Genomic DNA, 20,004 nt, shown 5'->3' with positions numbered 1-20,004 from the left:
TCTGTTTCAATTGCACGAAGGGGAACAAGCTTTGGGCAGGATTCTAGAGCGTAGAAAATGGCGGCGATGCTTGCCCCGCAACGATGGCTCATCCAACGCGCACAAAGACAGGTTTTCCGCGAGCACCCGGTTGCCTTCGCTACGCACGACGACGGCTTCTGAGGACTATACCGCTTGTTGAAAAGCATTGTGTGATCGCAGTGTGCCCAGGTGCGCGACGAGAGACGGCGACCATGATGACCGTCGAGCAGCAGCCACTAATCGAATCGCGCTTAGATTTTTCGCAACGGGAGCTACAAGGACGCGGTTGCCACCGATGATCACATAGCTAATGCCCAGTCGATGGTGATGATAGCCGTGGCGGCCGTCGAGATTGTCGCTGTCAACCGGCTGAGAAGAGACGGCTGGGTCGACAAAACCCTGGACCGAGACAGCCGAGGAGTGTGCGAAAGAAAACTTTCGTCGCCGCCACGACAAGCACACTGACGTTGTGGGGTGCGTTGACTGAACCTAGGGCCTAACTGAACCTTCGTCACCATCATCGGTCTGAAGGATACCGTCACCATTCTGAAGGCCTTCTATACTTTGCCGCAAACACAACTTTGCCATTAATATCATGGTGGTAAGATGACGTTAAAACTTCAGGGTTTCTACCGCTTCGAAGTTAGTGCACGCTTAGTACCTCTGTCTACACTTGACCATTTGTTGCGGTTTGTAGCTACTTTCAATGACCCATTAAATCTGGATGGGTTGCTGATGGCCTTTCATTGTATCAATTAGATATTTTACCTTTTCACGTCAAGCTTCTAGAGTTGCATGTCAGTCATCTGACAGCCCCAAGAAACACTCTTCGATGCCCTGCAATGAACTTTACGAAGAGGTATCCTAAAATGAATCGTTAGCTGTTTAGACAGCAGGAGTTTAGTCTGCCATAGTATGGCAACATTGTCACCCACTGTAGTCGAGAAATTCAGCCAGTGCAATCCTTTGGATGGTTGTAATCTCCGTGACCAAGAAAAACAATAAAATATATCATTGCCTTACATTCAACACACGTATGTTTAATGTAAAGGTTATGATACCAATTAAATAATTTGTCGTTTCAAAACTGACAGCCACTCTTTAAAATTAAAGAGCATAAATGACAGGTGGAAGCAGAGCAGATGTGGGAAGGAAAGGCGAGCATATGTACTAAAGAAAGAACTGCTTCGGAATGTGAAGAATATCTGCATCTATCTTGCCATTGTGGTACGAGCTCAGTGGCAATGCACATGCTTATGGCAGCCTGTGGATGTAGGATGCTCCCCTTATGGTATCAACCAGCGGCGAAGCCAAGGGTGGGGGGGGGGGGGGGGGGGGTACTTATGGGGCTTCGCCCCACCCCCTCCCCAAATCCGGCGGGCCATAGAACATACACACACATTTTGACATCACGGTTGTGCTGCCACCACGACCGCCAGCGATCGCCCCAACGACAAGAAAACAAACGACCAGTTCATTGCGTTTTTACACCATAGCACCATCTAATTTCCTCTTCTGCTTCTTCTTACACTGCGTTTTACATCATTCACCTTTGTCGTTCGATGAATCAGAAGTCAGCGCTACATAAACCTCAATGAGCTTGTCGTTTGTTTTCTTGCCGTTGGGGCAATCGCTGGCGGTGGTGGCGGCAGCACAATTCTTTCTCAAACCGTTGGCTGCTGCCCCCTTCTTGCAGAAGCGCGTCGGTCGCTTTGTGTCAAGGTGAGGTTTTGAATCTTGACGCATGGCAACGCTGAATGAAGGTCTATTACCGTCTTCATAATCTCAGCAAGGTTGCCGTTACGAGCCACAACAACACCACCCCTTTCAAGCTTCATAACACCTTCACGTATAAAAGCCACGTTTTGCATCTCGCCAAGTGTTATATCGGAGAGGTTGAACACCAGCTCACCATGCTGTTCGACCAGGTCCTGTCGCCGAATGGGCTCATCCAACAGCACGAAAGCATTCGTGTGCGCGTTGATCAAGTGACCGATCGCACGCCAAACCCCACCCGCGGTCGATCCGACGAGCATCGCGAACATGTTTTTTTTTTTCGAGTTTATTTCGGCTGTCGACTTAAAACAATACAAACACTCCCGTGCGTTCTTGTTCTTACGTCATTTTTCCGTCAGAACCCAAACTCAAAAAGCGACTTTTAGCGGCAAACAGAGGCTTTCTAGTTTCATGAACGTTCCCATGGCAAAAAGCGTTGAATACGCCACGCGCAAAGAAGCCAGTGTGATAGCGAGGAACCTATGTAAGTACCTGTAAAAACGTAAAAGTACCTTTTTTTTTTCCACGAGCTTTTGTACAAATAGAAAAGCAAGTAAAAAAGACTGCCCGAGACGCGCCGAAAAAGAAAAAAGAGCACAGCTGATTGGGATTACCGTCGTAATCACTGCAGTGAGCAAAGGGAGAAAGCATTATTAAAACTGCCCGAAGAAACTTTCCTGTACACTATCCACAGCATGTTCACAACCGGTGCACTCTGCGTCGATCTTACGACCTGTCATATATTACAAGAGTGTCGTCGTAACGCTGTATTCATTTGGAGTCTCCTTCACAGGCAAACAGGACATTTCATTTGCAGCTGATGCTCACGGCGGCTTCACAAAGGATGTTGGGTGTAGCGGCGTACCTTGAAATACTATTTTCTTCTCGTAATGCCATCCGTGTCGTGCAGAAGCAGGGAAAGCAACGGCGCAAGCGAGGCACAAACACCACAAGGTCTTTATTGACCTTGTGGTGTTTGTGCCTTGTCTGTTCTCAAGACCTCAATGTGTTGAAAGTCGAAAGATGTTTGTCCTGTCCGTCCTCTTCGTCTGACTCTTTCGTATATTTTTGAACCACAAGGGCCGTTACCGCCGTTTTCGCCATGTTTGTTTTGAAAGACCGTAGCGGAAGACCTCGAGAAAACAAGTTGAGATATCTTAGCTAAATTTACTTTACGTCATAATTTTTGGTATAATTTTTTTGTATTTTATGACAAAATAATAATATTTTTCTTTGTTTCCTTCCATTGTCCGAAAATTAGGCTTTTCTCCGATATTCGCTCGTTCTAACTCCCGGAGGAAAGAAAGACTATAACAAAAAGAACAGGGGGAAATGCGGGAATTTCTGCGCCCCAACTGCGTGGCCACGTCAACGTGACGTAGGGGGATGGCCAGATTCTAGCTGGCCGCGGGCGTGAATTCGAACGTTGGGGCGGAGCCTCAAACAAGAGTCATTGTAGTTTGAGGCTCCGCCCCAACGTTCTAGAGACGCCACTTTGTTGTTTGCGAGCAGGATAGCACCCCAGAGGCTGGTTGTCTGTCGGTAAGGCGCTTTGACGTTTCTCTCCTTGTTTATCCGGCATGCCGTACAGTGGGCTTAGGCATTTTCTGAGCTGCGGTGTGTCGATGCGCGCATGAATCCTATGTCGGCTAAGAGAAAAAAGCTTGCCTTTTTCGACGACGCTGATTGGCCCGCTTCCTCTAACGACGTGGAAATATGGCGCTGCGGTGACAACTTCACAGCCGTACTTTCCTTCGAACTCCTTGGTCACGTTTTCGAGTTGCACGGATGTCGCGCTACTTTGTTGCAGCTGGAAAAAAAAAAAAAAGAGTCACGCAATAGGAAGTTTTAAAACGACCTTGAGGAAGGAAGTCTCCACAGAAAGACCATATTCCCGCGGCAGCTTATGCAGCGGTGATAAGAACATTCTGGTTAGAGGCACATTATTTTTGCACTGAACTAAGGCTCATTTTTTAGCGCAGTATATGTTTTATCAGCCGAATTCTTTGATATGGGCGGCATGAAGAACCGCGACAAAGAGCTCTCACTTCACGTGTCACCATGGCGTCATCAAGACATCCCAGTGGCGTCGTTCATGTCATGGTTACGTTATCGTGAAATCATCACGTCGCTTGACGTCATGATTTCAAGGTAAGTAATACTTTTGCATGACTCTGTGACGTCACGTAACACCATGACGTCGTCTCACACCATGACATCACGTACACAATGAATCCGTGGTTCGTCAAAGTCATGTGACCTCATGACAGAGGGAGTTTGTTAGCATTGCTAACATATTTTACTTGAAAAAACAGTTAGGGCGCAGGCGAGCTGGTGTAAGTTTACCATTTTTCAGTTCAGTATTCAGTTCTCCCTCCAAAAGGAGGGAGAACTGAATAAAGTGGTTAGCTGTGTTTGAGACGTCGTCGTGTTTCTTCCACCCAGTCTCAGGTGGTCAAAAAATGGTAATATTTTACTTGTTTTGGGGGATTCTAGGGAGAGGTATTCAAGTTATCGGAGCATTCCGCCTGCTTCCTCCTCCCCAGCCCCCCTTTCCCTCGCCTTGAAGTGTTAACCTGTCACCGACTATAGTAATGAGATGCTTAACAAGTAAATATTGTCACCTGCTTCTAATTTGTCTTCTCTAATATTAATTTTAAAAAGTGTCAATTTGACACCGCGTACTCATAGTCAGGATTACATTGACAAATTCAATTAGAGCTTTTTCTTTTAATCCTTGTTTTATACGTTTTTTTTAAATAAAATGTTTCGCGATACAAATAATTTACTTTTAAAAACACTCTTTTAAAGAAAAGTTTCGGAAGAGCCCTCGTCCGCTTTTTAATTGTAATACTAAGAACGCGATGTCAACTTATCATCCTCGTAACCTTAATATTGGAGAAGAACAGTAAAAAGCAAGCGCCAATATTTACCCACTTATTATGGTATTGAATAATTAACTTTTGACTATATTCGCTTCCATTAGAACTGCCATTCACTCAAGGAAAATATGGCAAAGTAAATTTATAGTATGCATTTTCAAAGTTTCCCTAATAAAGCTGAATGCTGGGCTAGTTGGTATTGGTCTTGGGTTGCCAAAGGCATGGTACCACTTTTTTGGACGAGGACAAAAAAAAAATAATAATAATGTTTTGTGCTTGGACCAGATGGCCGCTCTAAGACTGGAGCATTAACGTCAGTTTTTAGATGTTTTCTCCTCTTTCTTTTCCTAATCTATTGATATAATTCTAACGCACAGTTATTTCTTAAACGAGACAGGCAAGTTTTTGGCCGGACTGATGCAGTGGGTAGTCATGGGTACAGCGATAACTTTTGTCTCCACTGTCGAGTCGCAGCTTGGCCAATGCAGCATGACCGCCCGAGTGGGTAAACCTTCGTATCGACGCAGGAATCACACGAACACACGCCGTGCGTTACAGTGCTCGTAAACTACTGCCTGTTGTCCTCACCTTGTCAGTTACTATATAAAGGAAATAGCCGCAAAAAAAGAAAGCCTTCCACATGCAAGTGAAGGTTGGATCGTGGTTGGCCTTCACATCTATAAAATTATTTTTATCTGAAAACTCTTTTATTGTTACGCGCGCTGCGCGCATCATCCAGACTGGTGACATCTATCCAAATCCTCTGAATTAACATACGTTCAGATCAGCTCCAGACAACTGGAAGAACTTTCCGCCTGATTGAGTATGTTGGTAGAACTCCACGCCGTTTTTGGTCCACGTGGTTGAGTAGGGGAGTTCTCCCTCCAGGTCATGAGCGCAGCTCAGCCGAACCGCTTCGCCCTCTTCGACTGTCCGTGGTATCTGAACGTCGAGGAGCTTCAGCGACGTCGCAGTCATCAGCGTTCCTGCGTATTTCAATTCATTTCTAATTATTGAATTGGATATATTTGACCTCAGAGGCACATAGCAATGCGTCATAAGAGAATTAAAGCCCAAAATTGGGAGAAGTCATATTATATATACATATATTGAAACAAAAGTTTTAACTAACGATAGTAGTCTGCTCACTTATATATATACGAAAGTGGTGACAATGGAGCTGTCAACACTATACGACATATGAGAACTAAGAAGAATGGACAGTGATTTCACAACTCAACGCATTAACACACGCAACAAACACTATTATTTAAAATACAAAAGTCTTTGAGGAATTAACACTGTAACCAATAAGCTTCCCAGAACTTAGTATAAACAACATCATATCTGTAAAAGGAAAAGTGACAACATTTTACTTCGACTCAGATTAAAAATCGACATACATTTCGCGCTTTCCACTTTTCCTCGCTTCTTTCTTTCCAATATTCTTTCCACCTTTCAACTTGCCTCAACGCCTCAACATAGCTCCCCTCGCAGGTTAGACGATGAGGGCGCTGACGGGATTATCTTCCCTGCAGAAGACGAAGCTTGTATACGTCGGCCTCTAACTACAGACGCGGCCGACTCTACGAGGTAATGGAACCAGTCAAACAGCTTCAAAAGCGCAAGTCTCGAGGCCTTCCCTCTACATGATTGGTCAAGCGTTGATAGAACACGTACAGAAACGTGACGAACACCATAAAGGCGCATTCACACGCTTGCGTTGGGAGCGACCACTATGCTTACGAACGAACGCAACCGCTGCGACTTCAACGACAACGGTGCGCGAAGTGTATACACACATGCAACCACATGCAACCATACGAAGCAACAGCCAATGAGAAACGAGCTTCAGCTCTTGCTCCTAGCCAATAGTAAGCAACCCAGCTACGCTTACAAACATGGCGGACGGTTTCCTGCCCGACGCGGGGTTGGCGGGGTCCTCACCGGAGCAGCCGGAGGTTTCGGCTACGGCGAACAGTCACGAAGATCTGTGGTGCGCCTACAATAGCTGTGTAAAGGCTGGTTCTGACATCTGCAACGAACCCGTTATCCACGACTGCGTCCGTTGTGACCAGAGCGACCGCTCTGCGCCACGCGTACACTCCTGCAACCACTGCAACAAGCGCAGCGGGTCGGCAGAACGGCGACCGCCTCTCCGCCGCCGTCAACTGTTTCAGCGGTGCCTCTAAAAAGAAGGGGACGCGCTGCCACTCACTTGTGTAAAAGAAAATAGACATACCGTCTTCTATGACGTAAATATTTTTTTTTTCGGGATACACTTGCAGGGTAGCGCGTTAAAAAATAAAAGAAACGATGCAGTACGCCGTCCTGCACGATCACGATTTTAATACACAACTTTGCCAACAGTACAAATCTCGCCACACGCCTTTTCTACGATCATAAACGACGATGTAATTTTAGCAGCGATATAGCAACGTAGAAATATAATTTCGTGATCAGATAGACGTTGCAAGCGTTCAGGATTGCTAACACTAATCACCTTTCTCGGGTAATGAAAACGCCTGAAAACTCGCATACTTTATACGGTACGCACCAGTAATACCTTGAACTTGAGCACACGCATGGAATGCACCAAAAAAAGAAATCCGGGCGATGTTCGAGGGCACAAATGCTGAGAAAGCACCACTGCAGTCGAAGTAAACAAACACGACGGCACGGGCGTTTCTGCTGTCTTGAGAGTGCCGCTACGAGATCGCCGCACGAGTAGGTGGATCTTCCCTTCTAGGACGTGCTGGGTTATCATAACGACACACGACGAAAATTCAGTCAAGGATAGCGCTTTTACGGGGAACGATGAGCGTCCACCACGCCGTCCATGTCGACGATCACCACCGATGCCATGTTTGCCAATAGAAGGAGCCTGGCACGACCGGCATGCAATGCGCGCGACCGAGCTCCTCGGCCTGTGATTGGCCTGTCGCTCCCGTCGTTCCCGAACGGAACGAAAAAGTTCAGCCCGGCTCAACTCCTTGTGTTGCGAACGAACACGAACGAAACGACCGTTTGGCGCTTCGTTGCTATGGTAACTCGTCGTTCCAACCGGTTGCATTCGCTCCGAACGCAACTGTGTGAACGGGCCTTAATGGTGAACTTTTGATGCCACCTGTCTTATTGGTACCATCCGCTCGTAGCGGAGGCTGTGTAGTCGTGTATGAATAGGGGGAGTGGGAAAACGTAAACAAGTTCGTTCGTGTTATAATGGGTTCGACTTTGCACAAATGATCAACCCTGGCGGATGTGAACCGAGCAATTGTGAAGTTGTTCGTTTTTAGAAGTGATACGGTTTTATATACTTTCACAAAAGAAAACACCTGCGAACATTTGTTTTACGCGCGAGCCAAAGTGCAACACGTCGTTTTTGGGCCGTGTTCGAGCTGCTAAGGTTGGTTTACACATCTGCATATGAGTGGGATCAAGTGCATTGCTCGCAGCCGCTTACGGCGAGAGAGAACACACACTACCCCACTGGCGCTATCTTCAAAGTTGTCCTGGAACCATGGAGGTCGGAAGTTTTTGGAGGCGACATGACGCCATCAGAAGTGAATCCGGGGGAGACTTCCGGTTCGGAGGGACACAACCCCAACGATGGCCGGACAGGAACAAAGAAGACTCTATTGGACGGAAAGGACAGCTGATTTAGCACCGAAAGCTCTTTTGGTCACCCTTGAGGGCATTTCCACCGACTGGAACCTCTACTTCCGGTTTCACGTTGGAGTCGCTCGTTTGGCTGGCTTGAGCCGGTATGTCGCCTCCTGTTCTTTCTACATCCATGCCTCAAACACTTCCGACATGGATATAACGAGACTGAAGGTTTTGTCATACCTACGCCTTCAAATCTAGGTACGATTTATGGGAAATGGTTGCTCATAACCGTCTCTAAAAATTTTAATCTCACGGTACAAAAATGGTGCTCAAAAATTTAAAGAAAATATTTACACAAATTTGAATTGTTCCAGGGCTACATAGTAGGCGACGCCAGTGTCCTAATGTGTTGTCTAAGCGCTTACAAGTGGGCAGAGCACACTCGGCCGCACTCAAACGGGATTGTGTGAACCCGAAACCGTTTCACACTTGGGTAACACTGTGGCGACATCGCCACAACCTGCTCGTCACGATGGGCTCAACTTGTTGCTTGTTCGCTTCGTTGCCCCGATAATCCTGTCATATTAGAGACTCATCGTGGACTGTGTTTCCTCCTCTGCTAAGCCCACCGCAACGAAGAGTGTGGGGAATTTTACGTGTCCCCCTCGAGCCCTCGGGCCTGTGGTTCCTCGTGCCTGTGCCGCTCGAGCGGATTCCGCGTTCTGTACCACTTTCTTTTCCTCTTTCGTTAATAGATCAGTTGTGAGTGTGCGCTTGTCGGTCGTCTACGTGTTCTTCCTCTTTGTCCTTGTCCTTGTGTGCGCAACTGTAACTATGTTAAAAAACAAAACAAAAAAACACTGCAACTGTGCGCCGATGGCCTTAACAGTGGAGTTCCGAGGATCGTAGAGGGTTGCGGAGAGCGTTGCAGATCGGCGAAAACGATTTACGAAAACTTTTTAATGCGGAAACGTTGACGCAGTTAGGAAGACAGCGGCAATGTTGCCTTAGTTTGAAAGCTTTCGATAATGTAAACTGCACTATCTATGTGCTAAACAACGCGTGTTGCCATGGGCTGTGTATTCGAAAAAAGCCTGTGGGGTAAGTCAACAGGCGAGGATTGGCGTTCTGGTTGGCGCGTTTTCGTGGACGCCACGTCGCCAGGTGTCGAGAGGGAGAGGGACGAGGGGGCCCGAGGTTTAGGTAAACACGCCTCCGGGATTCGTTCGCTAGCCTTTAGCCAGTTCCCAGATTCGCTTACACTTTTCGGGTAAGCATATCTGGGAGTCGTCCTGTATTCATGCAACCTCATGGTTGAAGAATACTTTTCCTGGATTGTGTGCATCCTTCTGAGAAGATGCTCGGCAGGGTGTCGAACCGGAACCGAACCGAACCGAAAACCGGAACAGAACCGTTATTTTTAGCCAAACCGGAACTGAACCGAACCGAAATCTTTGCCGCCATCTTGGAACTGAACCGGAACCGAACCGAAAAAAAATATAACGGTAACCGGTTCAAAACGGTTCAAGGTAATATTTCTTTTTTGTCTCTTCTGTTAGTATTACAAAATGAACATATGTGAATAAAAAATTGGCGGCTGTATTTCTATCTATGGATCAAATCGTCATATACAGAACTGAAAAGTATGGTAAGTTGTGGGCTTTCATGACACTAGGATTAACCATGTGTCACGTTGTCACGTGACGCCATGGTGTCAATACATGTTATCACGTGACCTCGTGACGTCACGTGACTCACTGCGTCAACTCGATTTCATTTGAGAAAGTCACTATATTTATTAACATTGTTGACAGCATGACGTAACATGACATCACGATTTCGCAACGAGAGTCACGTCACACCGTGACGTAAGCGATTTTCATAACCCCTAGTCGATCGCTCTGGTTCATGAAAATCAGCACCGCCAAACATTCGGGTTACGGCTCATGTCAATTACTAATGATAATAGCCCAACCCTGACCATATCTGAAGCTCGGCCCAAGCTTTTGCTTTCCAAACCCTAGCCGCCTAGAGCATGACTGTGATCAACACTGGCGGTAGAGGAGATATCGACAGCTGTCTCTTTCTTTTATTTTTTCTGCATCCGCTATTAGGGGAAAACTAATGGATGTTTCCTCAAGCTATCAACGGTGGGGTTTATTGCTTAACGCTATTTATTGAAAGTATAAGAAAAAATGTTGCAAGACCCATTTTACACTATTGAGGCACCCAAATATTTTTTTCGTTGTTGCTGAACTGCATCCGAAAGACGTCCCTGAGAATAGAAGTACTGGAATTACTAAATACGACTTATTAATATGACGTTACATAGAACTAAACGTTTGTACGGAAAGAATTAAAAAAATAGGATATTTTAGTGACCTCAGAGAGACAGCCGAACGTTGGCAGTCGCTGTAAGTCTCACACAAGCGTCGTTCTAAAGTTATTGCACAAGTTTCGACTCTTTCTGCACTTTGCTTAAAGGAGCTATAAAAATATTTCTATACATTACTAAATACTACTCAGGATAACTCCCTAACGTAATAACTGCTTGAACTTGGCTTTGCTCGTTTTTCTAGGCAATGGCAGTCGCCAAAAAATTCGAAAAATATGAGCATCGTTCATCTCCTCAACTCGGAGCCAGAAGCGGCCACGAGGCCTGGTGCCTATCTTATGCCGCCAACGTTAATCATACCCCCGCGCTGGAATTTTAAAGGAAGAAAACGCGTGCTCAGCTCCAGGCATTGTTAGAGTTTGGCTATCTTCATCACCGCAGTGGTTGGACACGAGCCACTACCCAAATGCCTGCCAAGACATTGAGTGTTACGAGCCGATGTACGGTGCTCACGCAGTCCTCCTGTCCAATCCATGAGCCAACCTCGACTGTCGTCAGGCGGGTGGTTATGATTCTACAATAGCGACATCAAGCAAGCAGGGAAGGCAAGACTAAAAGAAATAGTCTCATTTAATCCTCGCAATTTCACCGCGACAAAGAAGCTTCTGACTTGGTGGTGGCCTGTGCGAGTATACTTGGGCCAGAGGACCAGTACGCCTCGGAAAAGTCATGAACATTCCAACCCGATGTCGTTTTACGACCTATCTAAACTTCACGTGGTGCAAAATAAAAGCAATGAAGGGTTGCGGTTAAAAAGTGTCAAATAAAATTGTCGAATGAACACACACAAATGGAGGAGGCAATTCCTCAGAAATACTTTCAGCCTTTCCACTGTGGCGACGAAGGAAGACCAGCGAAGCTGTACTGTCGTGGGAATGAAGGAATGGCCGCCCGCAAGTCGGCAAGCCCGAGTGGAAAGGCTGGACAGCTACCGCTATCTATGAGCGACGGTGGCAACCAGACAACCGACAAGTCGGTTGTCTGGTTGCCGTCGTCATTTATAGATGGCGGTAGCTGTCCAGAGTTTAGTGTCATCATTTGTTTGCTGACGGTCACGACACTGAGGAAGCTAGCCCTTAACAGCTCTGCTCTATAAAGAAGTGCGCGCGTGTGTGTGTGGGGGGGGGGGGGGGGGTAAGCGGGAGAGGGGGAGTTTTAAAAGCATACTGTGTTGTAAAGGTTCCTCTTCCCTGCATCTTTGGCGCAGACCAAAAAGCGTGACTCCGGAAGCTACTTTGCTTGCAAAAACGCTCTTACCAAAAAGCACGTTTTTGTCGTGCCAGACGCTCGCGCCGTTCCTAGTGAAAATCGTCTGACTCGCAACTAAAGGGTTGTGGGATCGAATCCCACCAAAAAATTCTTAATTTTTTTTCGTTAAGGCGAAATAATTACTTTCAAAAGTGAAATTATTTGAGACATACGGCGACCTTTAATTCGCATTACATGTCATGTTTTAATCACTCTCATTCCACGCGTGATGTCACGTTTCACATGAGCATTGTGGGAAACTTGAAATTCTTGCGCGAGGGTATGCAGCTCTCACCCCATGAACCTATCGACCCATCAGGATTTTCCAGTCACGCCACCGACGTCAGCTTTTTTGCGACATGAGCTCCTTAACGCTGTCGAGTTAAAATCATCAGTTAGCAAAGGTGATGCTCATTTGCAAATTAAATTGACCGGCATGTTGTCAAGAACAAACCTCAACTGCCAGGCTATGCCAGTTTGTTCTGCAGAAGAAAATATTCACTTGGGCAAGCGCTATTTTGGGCCAGATTCGATCTGAGTGTGAAGGTGAGTATAGATTAGAGTGAATAATTGCGATTACTTCTTGCTGCATGATTAGTGGCACGCATGCGGTGCTGAGTGTAAATAATGTTTGGTTAGAACAACAAGCATTTGGATTGCCGCACGGTGTTTCTATAAAAGAAATAGACTGAAAGGAATTATCCTAAAACTTTTGTAACATTCTGAAAATTTCATTGCTTTTAGCTCAGTTGTGTCGTCATCATATAAATATATATTGTGGAGTGTATTTTGTAAACCTTATTTCATAAGTAGCATGAGCACCGAGGTGCTCATTTCATAATTTTATGGGATGTAATTAGTTCCGTAGTTCAAGGACAGAATCGCGATTTCATTTTTAACACTGCGACACAAATTTGTACCAACCACGGGTATTTTAGGCGACCTACCACACTTTGCGACACCATTTTATACCGTGTAAATAGATCAGCTTGAACTTTAGAATTTTACTTAAACACGAAGAAAGCACAATAAAATACAGTATAGTTCTAAATTTGAAGATGATGTATCTACATTTGTGTACCAACCAGCTCAACTTTTTACACTTGTACTTAAACATTTTGATTCAGGTAAAATATATGTTACTGGTAAACAAAGGGATGTTGAGTCGTATGAACACGACGTTATGTACGTTAATGTAGATTTTATTCCACTCTTGCGTCAAAATTAAATAACTGAATTTCATATTTTGGTACCTAAAACAAAAGTAAATTGGACAGACGATCGAAGAAACTATATAGCTTATCGTTTCCCGGCGCAAATAGTGTATATTGCAAGAACAACGCGAAAAATATATTCTCAATTTAGCGGTTCAAACCGGTTCGAACCGGTTCGAACCGGTTTGAACCGATATTTTTCCTCCCCGGAACTGAACCGGAACCGAACCGAAAGCCGTGAACCCGAACCCGAACCGAACCGATAAAAATTTCGGTTCGACACTCTGATGCTCGGTCTCCATAAATTGCACTTCCCGGCTTCGAGAGCGCGGCCAGCGGAGGTTCTCTGTCGGTCATCGAACCTCACACACGTGAAGTGTTGTCGAAGTTGTGATATACCGGGTGTTTTATTACTATTATTTTTTATTTTTTCTGAAAGAAATGACACTTTAGGTAAAGAAATAATTCCTACGGGATAACATTATCGGCTGCGGCAGACGTAAGGGAGCGAGCGTAAATTGACAAATCGTGGCCTAATAAACTAAAATTTGCCATTTAACTTTTTAATTGGAGGTTCTGTGGTCCATGCAGCAGTTGCGATTTTCAAGACCATTAGTAAAAGGTTTCTGACAATGACACCCTTGTGTAATTACGCTCGCGCCCTTATGTCCGCCGCAACTGATGTTATCTCGTAGGAATCGTATTTTAATCGCCAGTGTCTCTTTTTTTTTTTTCAATTGATTTTCACTCTTAGTAAAGGTCACTGCCGTTTATCAAGACTATTTTGAAAATTCGTGGAAGTGTTAGCTGCTGCCGTGGGTACCCGGAGAGCATTGACAAAAACACCGCGCCTCAGGAATTTCGGATCGTGGATCAGAGGCAGTTAGTGTTGAGCCAGCCGAGCGCGGTAAGCTTTCACTCTCGAAGAATCGAGTAACGGGTGTCCCTTGGAGTACGCCGCTGCAACTCCGTTGGGTCGCCCCGCTCCGTTGAGCCAGCAGAGGCTCACCAGCGGACCATGTGGGGCTGGTTACGGTGCCTTCATGTGGGCTTTGCTAGAGTGATGACAACTGCCCGTTTCCCTTTCCCACCGCCATTCTGTTCCTTCCATTGTTTCCTCGTGCGCGGGAAAGTGGCCTTTGTGTCCACCCGTCCCCCCATAAAACAAAAATAAAAAAAAAATTGGTTTGCTTTGTATGTTATACAGCCTTGATGGAGATGCGCCACAAGGGGTAATCGGTCTCTTAGCTGAAGATGAGAAATTTAGCCAGTGCAGTACAACCGCTAACCTGGGATTTTTAACGTGCATCACGCAGTAGTGATACCACTAACGCGTGCCACTACGAAACTCATTCAGATCGAAACGGGCAGGGGCGACGGGGACTCGGACCCAGGAGGTTCCCAGCGCAAGCTTTCGCTCCACGCTCCCAGCTGAGACGCGTTAGCCCACTCCGCCACTTCCTCCCCTCTCCCCCCATCCGAGGGGGAAAACGCTAATCCTCCCTCCGTGACTTCCACAATGCTGCTCTGAACTTGTGTGATAAGGCATCACCCTAGCAAAAACGCACATGAAGGATCCCTAGGGATGGCTAAACGGAGCGGCGGTGAGCAGGGTGTCGCCAGCGCTAAACTGCCGCCATGTTCTTTTTAAGGTACGGGGGGGGGGGGGGGGGGGGGGGGAGCGTAGTCGTGGTTTGTGGCTCTTTTGTGAGCCGTTGGTGGCTCACGCGAGGCTCATCAGCGCACAAGTACCACAACCGCCTTGAACGACACTCGCAGCTTGATTCCCCTAAACCAGCACTGTCTGCTGGCTCAGCACCGATTGCCGCTCCGTTGAATAATTCCAAGTTCACTTCAAATTCGTAGTTCTCGCAACGTTTCTAGTTGTAAACAAAAAGAAAAATAGCACCCGGTAACCCGGTAACGGTGTCCAATTTTAGGTGAGATATCCCATATAATTATTACACGAATGGAAGTGCCACAATTAGTTTCATAAAATTGTGTTTTATCGCGATTAAGATATATATATATATATATATATATATATATATATATATATATATATATATATATATATATATATATATATATATATATATATATATATATATATATATATATATATATATATATATATATGGGTGGTTTCATCTCAAATCGTGCAGGCAAAAAGGGTCGAATTTTTAATTTCGATGAAAAAAATATATGTTATCGCGCCGTTTCTAAAACCGCAATCGACACAAACCGCAAGTTCGTCGGATTTTTTGTTCTCGACTTATGAATTTTTAAAGAGGCCGCGGCGAAAAGTAGTGTTTTTCACACCCGTCGTGGGTCGGATGTTTCGCTTGATCTCCCACCATGGATTTTCAGTCCACATTATATTATCTTTTTTGAAGCACTATGTGGACCCATTTAAAAGGCTCCAATACCATGAAATAATTTTAGGCCTTTTGCTTTTTGTCTGTAAAAATGTCAAAAACGCCTCCTCGGTCAATTGTTGACGAACTTTGACAATTAATTACTGGCGATCTACTTGGGTTACATCAATATTTTTTATGTCCACGGAGAGCCCAAAACACGCTTTTTATATTTATTATAAAATTCCTTGGCTGTAAAAATTATCCTTTGCGGTACGTTTACGTTAATATTATGCCAAAACCAAAAAGTACCATTTTTGAAAATGATTTTCTCAAAAAACCCATTTTTTATTTTTTTTAATTTTTTGTTCAAATGTAGATATGATAGTTGTCTACACGAAAATCAAGCCCAGAAAGTGTATATTTTGTTTGCATGTTTTATATTTAGGCCTCAATATCGAAAAAAGACGTCTTTATTTTGCAAGACCTAAGTCAGACATAGCGACCCATGCGTCTCTATGAATTGTGAAAAAGTTTTCTTGAATTTTCTTCTGCATTTTGTAATCAATTATAAACGAATTTCGTGGTATTGAATATTTATGTATTTTTTGATAAGATCGGGAACTACGAGATACATATCTAACCAAATCAGCAGGCCTACTAGACTTTCAATAACCAAAAGGCACACAGGTTGTATTGTTTCGATTTATAAACCTTTCACAGTAAACTAGCACGACTAGCTATTAGCCGTCATATTACTAAGACAAAGAAAGTCACCACATCCGTCGATATATGTTATATACAAATCTTTCCGAAACCAAACGCTGGGGGTTTGTTCACCGCACATGGCACAGGTCACCAGGGAATGTCCTTTCACTTCCGTAATACACAAAAGTGGTGACACAGAAACGGTCCGAAACGCACAGTGTGTGTCATGGAGAGGGGTAGGAAATAAAAATAAATAAATAGGAATTAAATTGCCCAACTCCGATCTTAACGAAAATTGCGTTAAAAAAATTAAAAGTATTTAGGTTCGAGCGGTGGCAAGGCGATAGGTCCACGCCTGGTGGAGAGTCAGAGAAAGAAGTCGACGGCACGTAAAAGTAAAACAAAAAAAAAAAAATCAATAATTCAATAAAGAAGGGAAAACTCAGCCGCACATGGCAAGAACAAAAACCAACTCCCCCGGGCATTCCCTAAACGGGACGCAACCAAATGCGTGCGAACACGCTCTCTACATCACCGCCAGGCCGCTACGCCATGACGAAATAAACCCAACAACTGAACAGTGCTAACAAACAATTAATAAAAAAACATTGAAAAAAAAAAAAAAAACGTTTAGAAAAAATCGCACTTGAGAAACAAAGTTCAGCGGGGCGGAGAAACACACACGAGTCGGTCCCACGACATTGAAGTCTGGCAGGATGACGGCGTCCAGATGATGCTCGAATCTGTTCCTCCCTCTATCCCGCACATCCACGACGGCTGTGCGGAACAGGGGCTGTACGAAAGAAAGTGAAGAATATTCGAGCAAGCGATGCGCGAGAAGGTAACTGAGACTATGCTTCAAGCTTCATATCGGGAGAGGAGCTTTCGAGGTAGTTTCTGCAGTTACTCAAACTTTCTCTTTCCCCTTCCCTTTTTCAAAAGAACACGTCAGCCGGTGCTAACGTTTCATCTCGGGAGAAGCCCACTCTTCACAAACGGTTATAGTTGACAAGGAGGCTGACTTCGAACCAATTAGTCTCCGGGCAGAATACAAACAGAAGTATATTTACCAACACGCTCGTTTTAATGTCAGTCTCCGGGCTTTGCTGGTTCCAAAAGAGATAACCCTTTATAAGGACAGAGCAAGCGGGTTGGTGGGGATAATTTAACTTAAACTGTTCCTTCTCGTTTTCTTCCTCAAGTTTAATAGATAACCCTTCGGTGCTATCGGATCTCCCCGGAGAGAGAGAGCACGGCCGTTTCAAGGTAAGGATACGGCGCTCGAAGCTAGGGAAACAGGCGGTATTGTTTCACGCATGCATGGATGGCTGGTTTCAAATTTCCCCACATCCCTAAAGAAACCGGCCCATCTTCGTCTGTGCGTCTGCGGGATTTCTGTCCCGCGCCGCCGGTTTTAGCGCGCACGCGGCGTTGTTTGGGCTGGCAGAACAGTTGTTGACCGTCGACATTGTAAGGCCGTGGTGTCCTCATCCTTTCAGGCAACGATTCCTTTGCTTTCCCTTGTGCAATACTCTGACTGACTCCTCCTGGGTGGCCGTCACTGTTCGCCGCGTCAACGACACAATCGTACCATTGCACTCCTTGTGACACAGGGTGCGCTGCTCGCTTTACTCTCACGGGCCGTCCCATCTAACACAACGAGCGCGAAAGGTCGTGGTCATCTGCTGGCTCCGAAAGGGCGGGACGTTCATGCAGGCCAAGGAGGGCCCCGAATCAAAAAGACGTCTGCCGACGCCTACACGTTAAAAATTTACGACACCTGCTGGTCTGTTAAGAAGTGTTGCTTTCTCTTTTTGGAACTCCTCCAATGTAGCTTGCCCCCTATAATAAAATTTAAATAATCAATAAATATATCAGGGTGGAAATACTGTATTTCATTTTTATGTGGGAACGTTGAAAAAAAGAAAAAAAACTATTTCCAAGCTTGTGAAGACGCGCAATTCGGAAGTCCATTTCGAGCCGTAAAAACACGTTTTTGTACAATATTGATGCTTAAATGTAGAACATACAAACAAAATATACACTTTCTAGGCTTGATTTTCGTGTAGAAAACTATCATATCTACCTTTGAACAAAAAATAAAAAAAATAAAAAATGGGTTTTTTGAGAAAATCAATTTCAAAAATGGTACTTTTTGGTTTTTGCATAATATTAACGTAAACGTACCGCAAATGATATTTTATACAGCCAAGGCATTTTATAATAAATATAAATAGCGTGTTTTGGGCTCTCCGTGGACATAAAAAATATCGGTGTAACCCAAGTAGATCGCCAGTAATTAATTGTCAAAGTTCGTCAACAATTGACCGAGGAGGCGTTTTTGACATTTTTACAGACAAAAAGCAAAAGGCCTAAAATTATTTCATGGTATTGGAGCCTTTTAAATGTGTCCACATAGTGCTTCAAAAAAGATAATATAATGTGGACTGAAAATCCATGGTGGGAGATCAAGCGAAACATCCGACCCACGACGGGTGTGAAAAACACTGCTTTTTGCCGCGGCCTCTTTAAAAATTCATAAGTCGAGAACAAAAAATCCGACGAACTTGCGGTTTGTGTCGACTGCGGTTTTAGAAATGGCGCCATAACATATATTTTTTTCATCGAAATTAAAAATTCGACCCTTTTTGCCTGCACGATTTGAGATGAAACCACCCATATATATATATATTAAAAAAAAATGATATCTCACACAGAATTACACAAAAACACCCAATAAGGTGTACTCAGATTACAAATTTTATTGTTCGGAAATCGCATAGAAACGAGAGTCAACCCTATACCTATGATTAGAGTATCTTCATAGATTGTTTCCGTTTCCCGGTAACGCTCCCCGTAACTGGATGCGAAACCCTGCAGGCAAACCTAGCGTGCCTTCATTGCTGGCATTAAGCCGTAACGTAACAAAACAAAAAGTAGTGAAGGTACGAAAAGTCCTTTACTTGTGGCGAAGACTGATAATGCAATGTTCCCCTTCTCCAGGGATTAATTTCGTCACTAGTTGCGAATTCCACTCCTTATTTTGGAGCAATGGCGAGATAGAGCTGAGTCATGTATTGCGTTCTCCGAGATGGAGAACGCAATGCGTGCGGAGTTGCTCCACGTATACACCAGTCACCAGTGAAAAACAACCTGTTCTCCTAGGTGGTCGAGCGAGACGCCGGCGGAAATGGGGGTCGGCCACCTCACCACCGTGTACCGTGCCTTCAAAAACACGGGGCGCGATGTTTTTCTGCAGCATAACAGAAAATTCAACAAACAAGGCGCAAGCTTTTTTTTTTTTTTTCCTAGGTGTGGTTCGCAGGGCTGAACAAAATACAAAAACGATATGCCGTGCTGGGATGACCTCGACTACAACGGTACACGATCATAACAAGAGCACGAATCCTGTCACATGCTTTTGCTACAGTGATAAGAGCAGATATATTTTTGTCCGCGATGCAGCAAGAGACATTATTTTCAAATTAGATTTCGAAGTAAGCCTTCGATGCTAGCACTAACCACTTCACTTCACTCACAGGATGAAAACGTGAAACTTCGTATCATTCGGACAGAGATCGAAAAATAACACGCACCGCTTGAACGTGGACACACAAAATAAAGAGTTTCAGTGGATCGTACGCAAAAGCTTCGCGTACGCAATAATATTGCCGGTCAGAAGTATGCATGCGCAACCGAAATCAACATATGAGTCATCAAATGATGAAGAAAAAGCAGGTGTGAGCGTGCCAAAAATATTCGACATTGAGTGTTGTCAATATTTGTTTTTCTATCCA

The 20,004-nt window shown here is 44.8% G+C and overlaps 1 protein-coding gene across 1 annotated transcript in view; it reads right to left on the bottom strand.

Annotated features, from left to right (window-relative positions):
• The window catches only part of LOC115311214 (signal-regulatory protein beta-2-like), a 79,336-nt gene that overhangs the window by 43,126 nt on the left and 16,206 nt on the right, over window positions 1–20,004 (bottom strand). Inside the window, exons 2-3 of the mRNA XM_040218335.1 lie at window positions 5,457–5,665; window positions 3,466–3,607 (exon numbers count right to left, since the gene is read on the bottom strand). Of these exons, the coding sequence (XP_040074269.1) occupies window positions 3,466–3,607; window positions 5,457–5,665 (351 nt within the window). The remainder of the gene's footprint in view (window positions 1–3,465; window positions 3,608–5,456; window positions 5,666–20,004) is intronic.

The sequence above is a fragment of the Ixodes scapularis genome, unplaced genomic scaffold (genome assembly GCF_016920785.2).
Source record: "Ixodes scapularis isolate PalLabHiFi unplaced genomic scaffold, ASM1692078v2 PGA_scaffold7__128_contigs__length_106722199, whole genome shotgun sequence".
Taxonomy (NCBI): domain Eukaryota; kingdom Metazoa; phylum Arthropoda; class Arachnida; order Ixodida; family Ixodidae; genus Ixodes; species Ixodes scapularis.
Note: the sequence above shows the minus strand (reverse complement) of the source record. Positions and strands in the feature narration are given on the sequence as shown.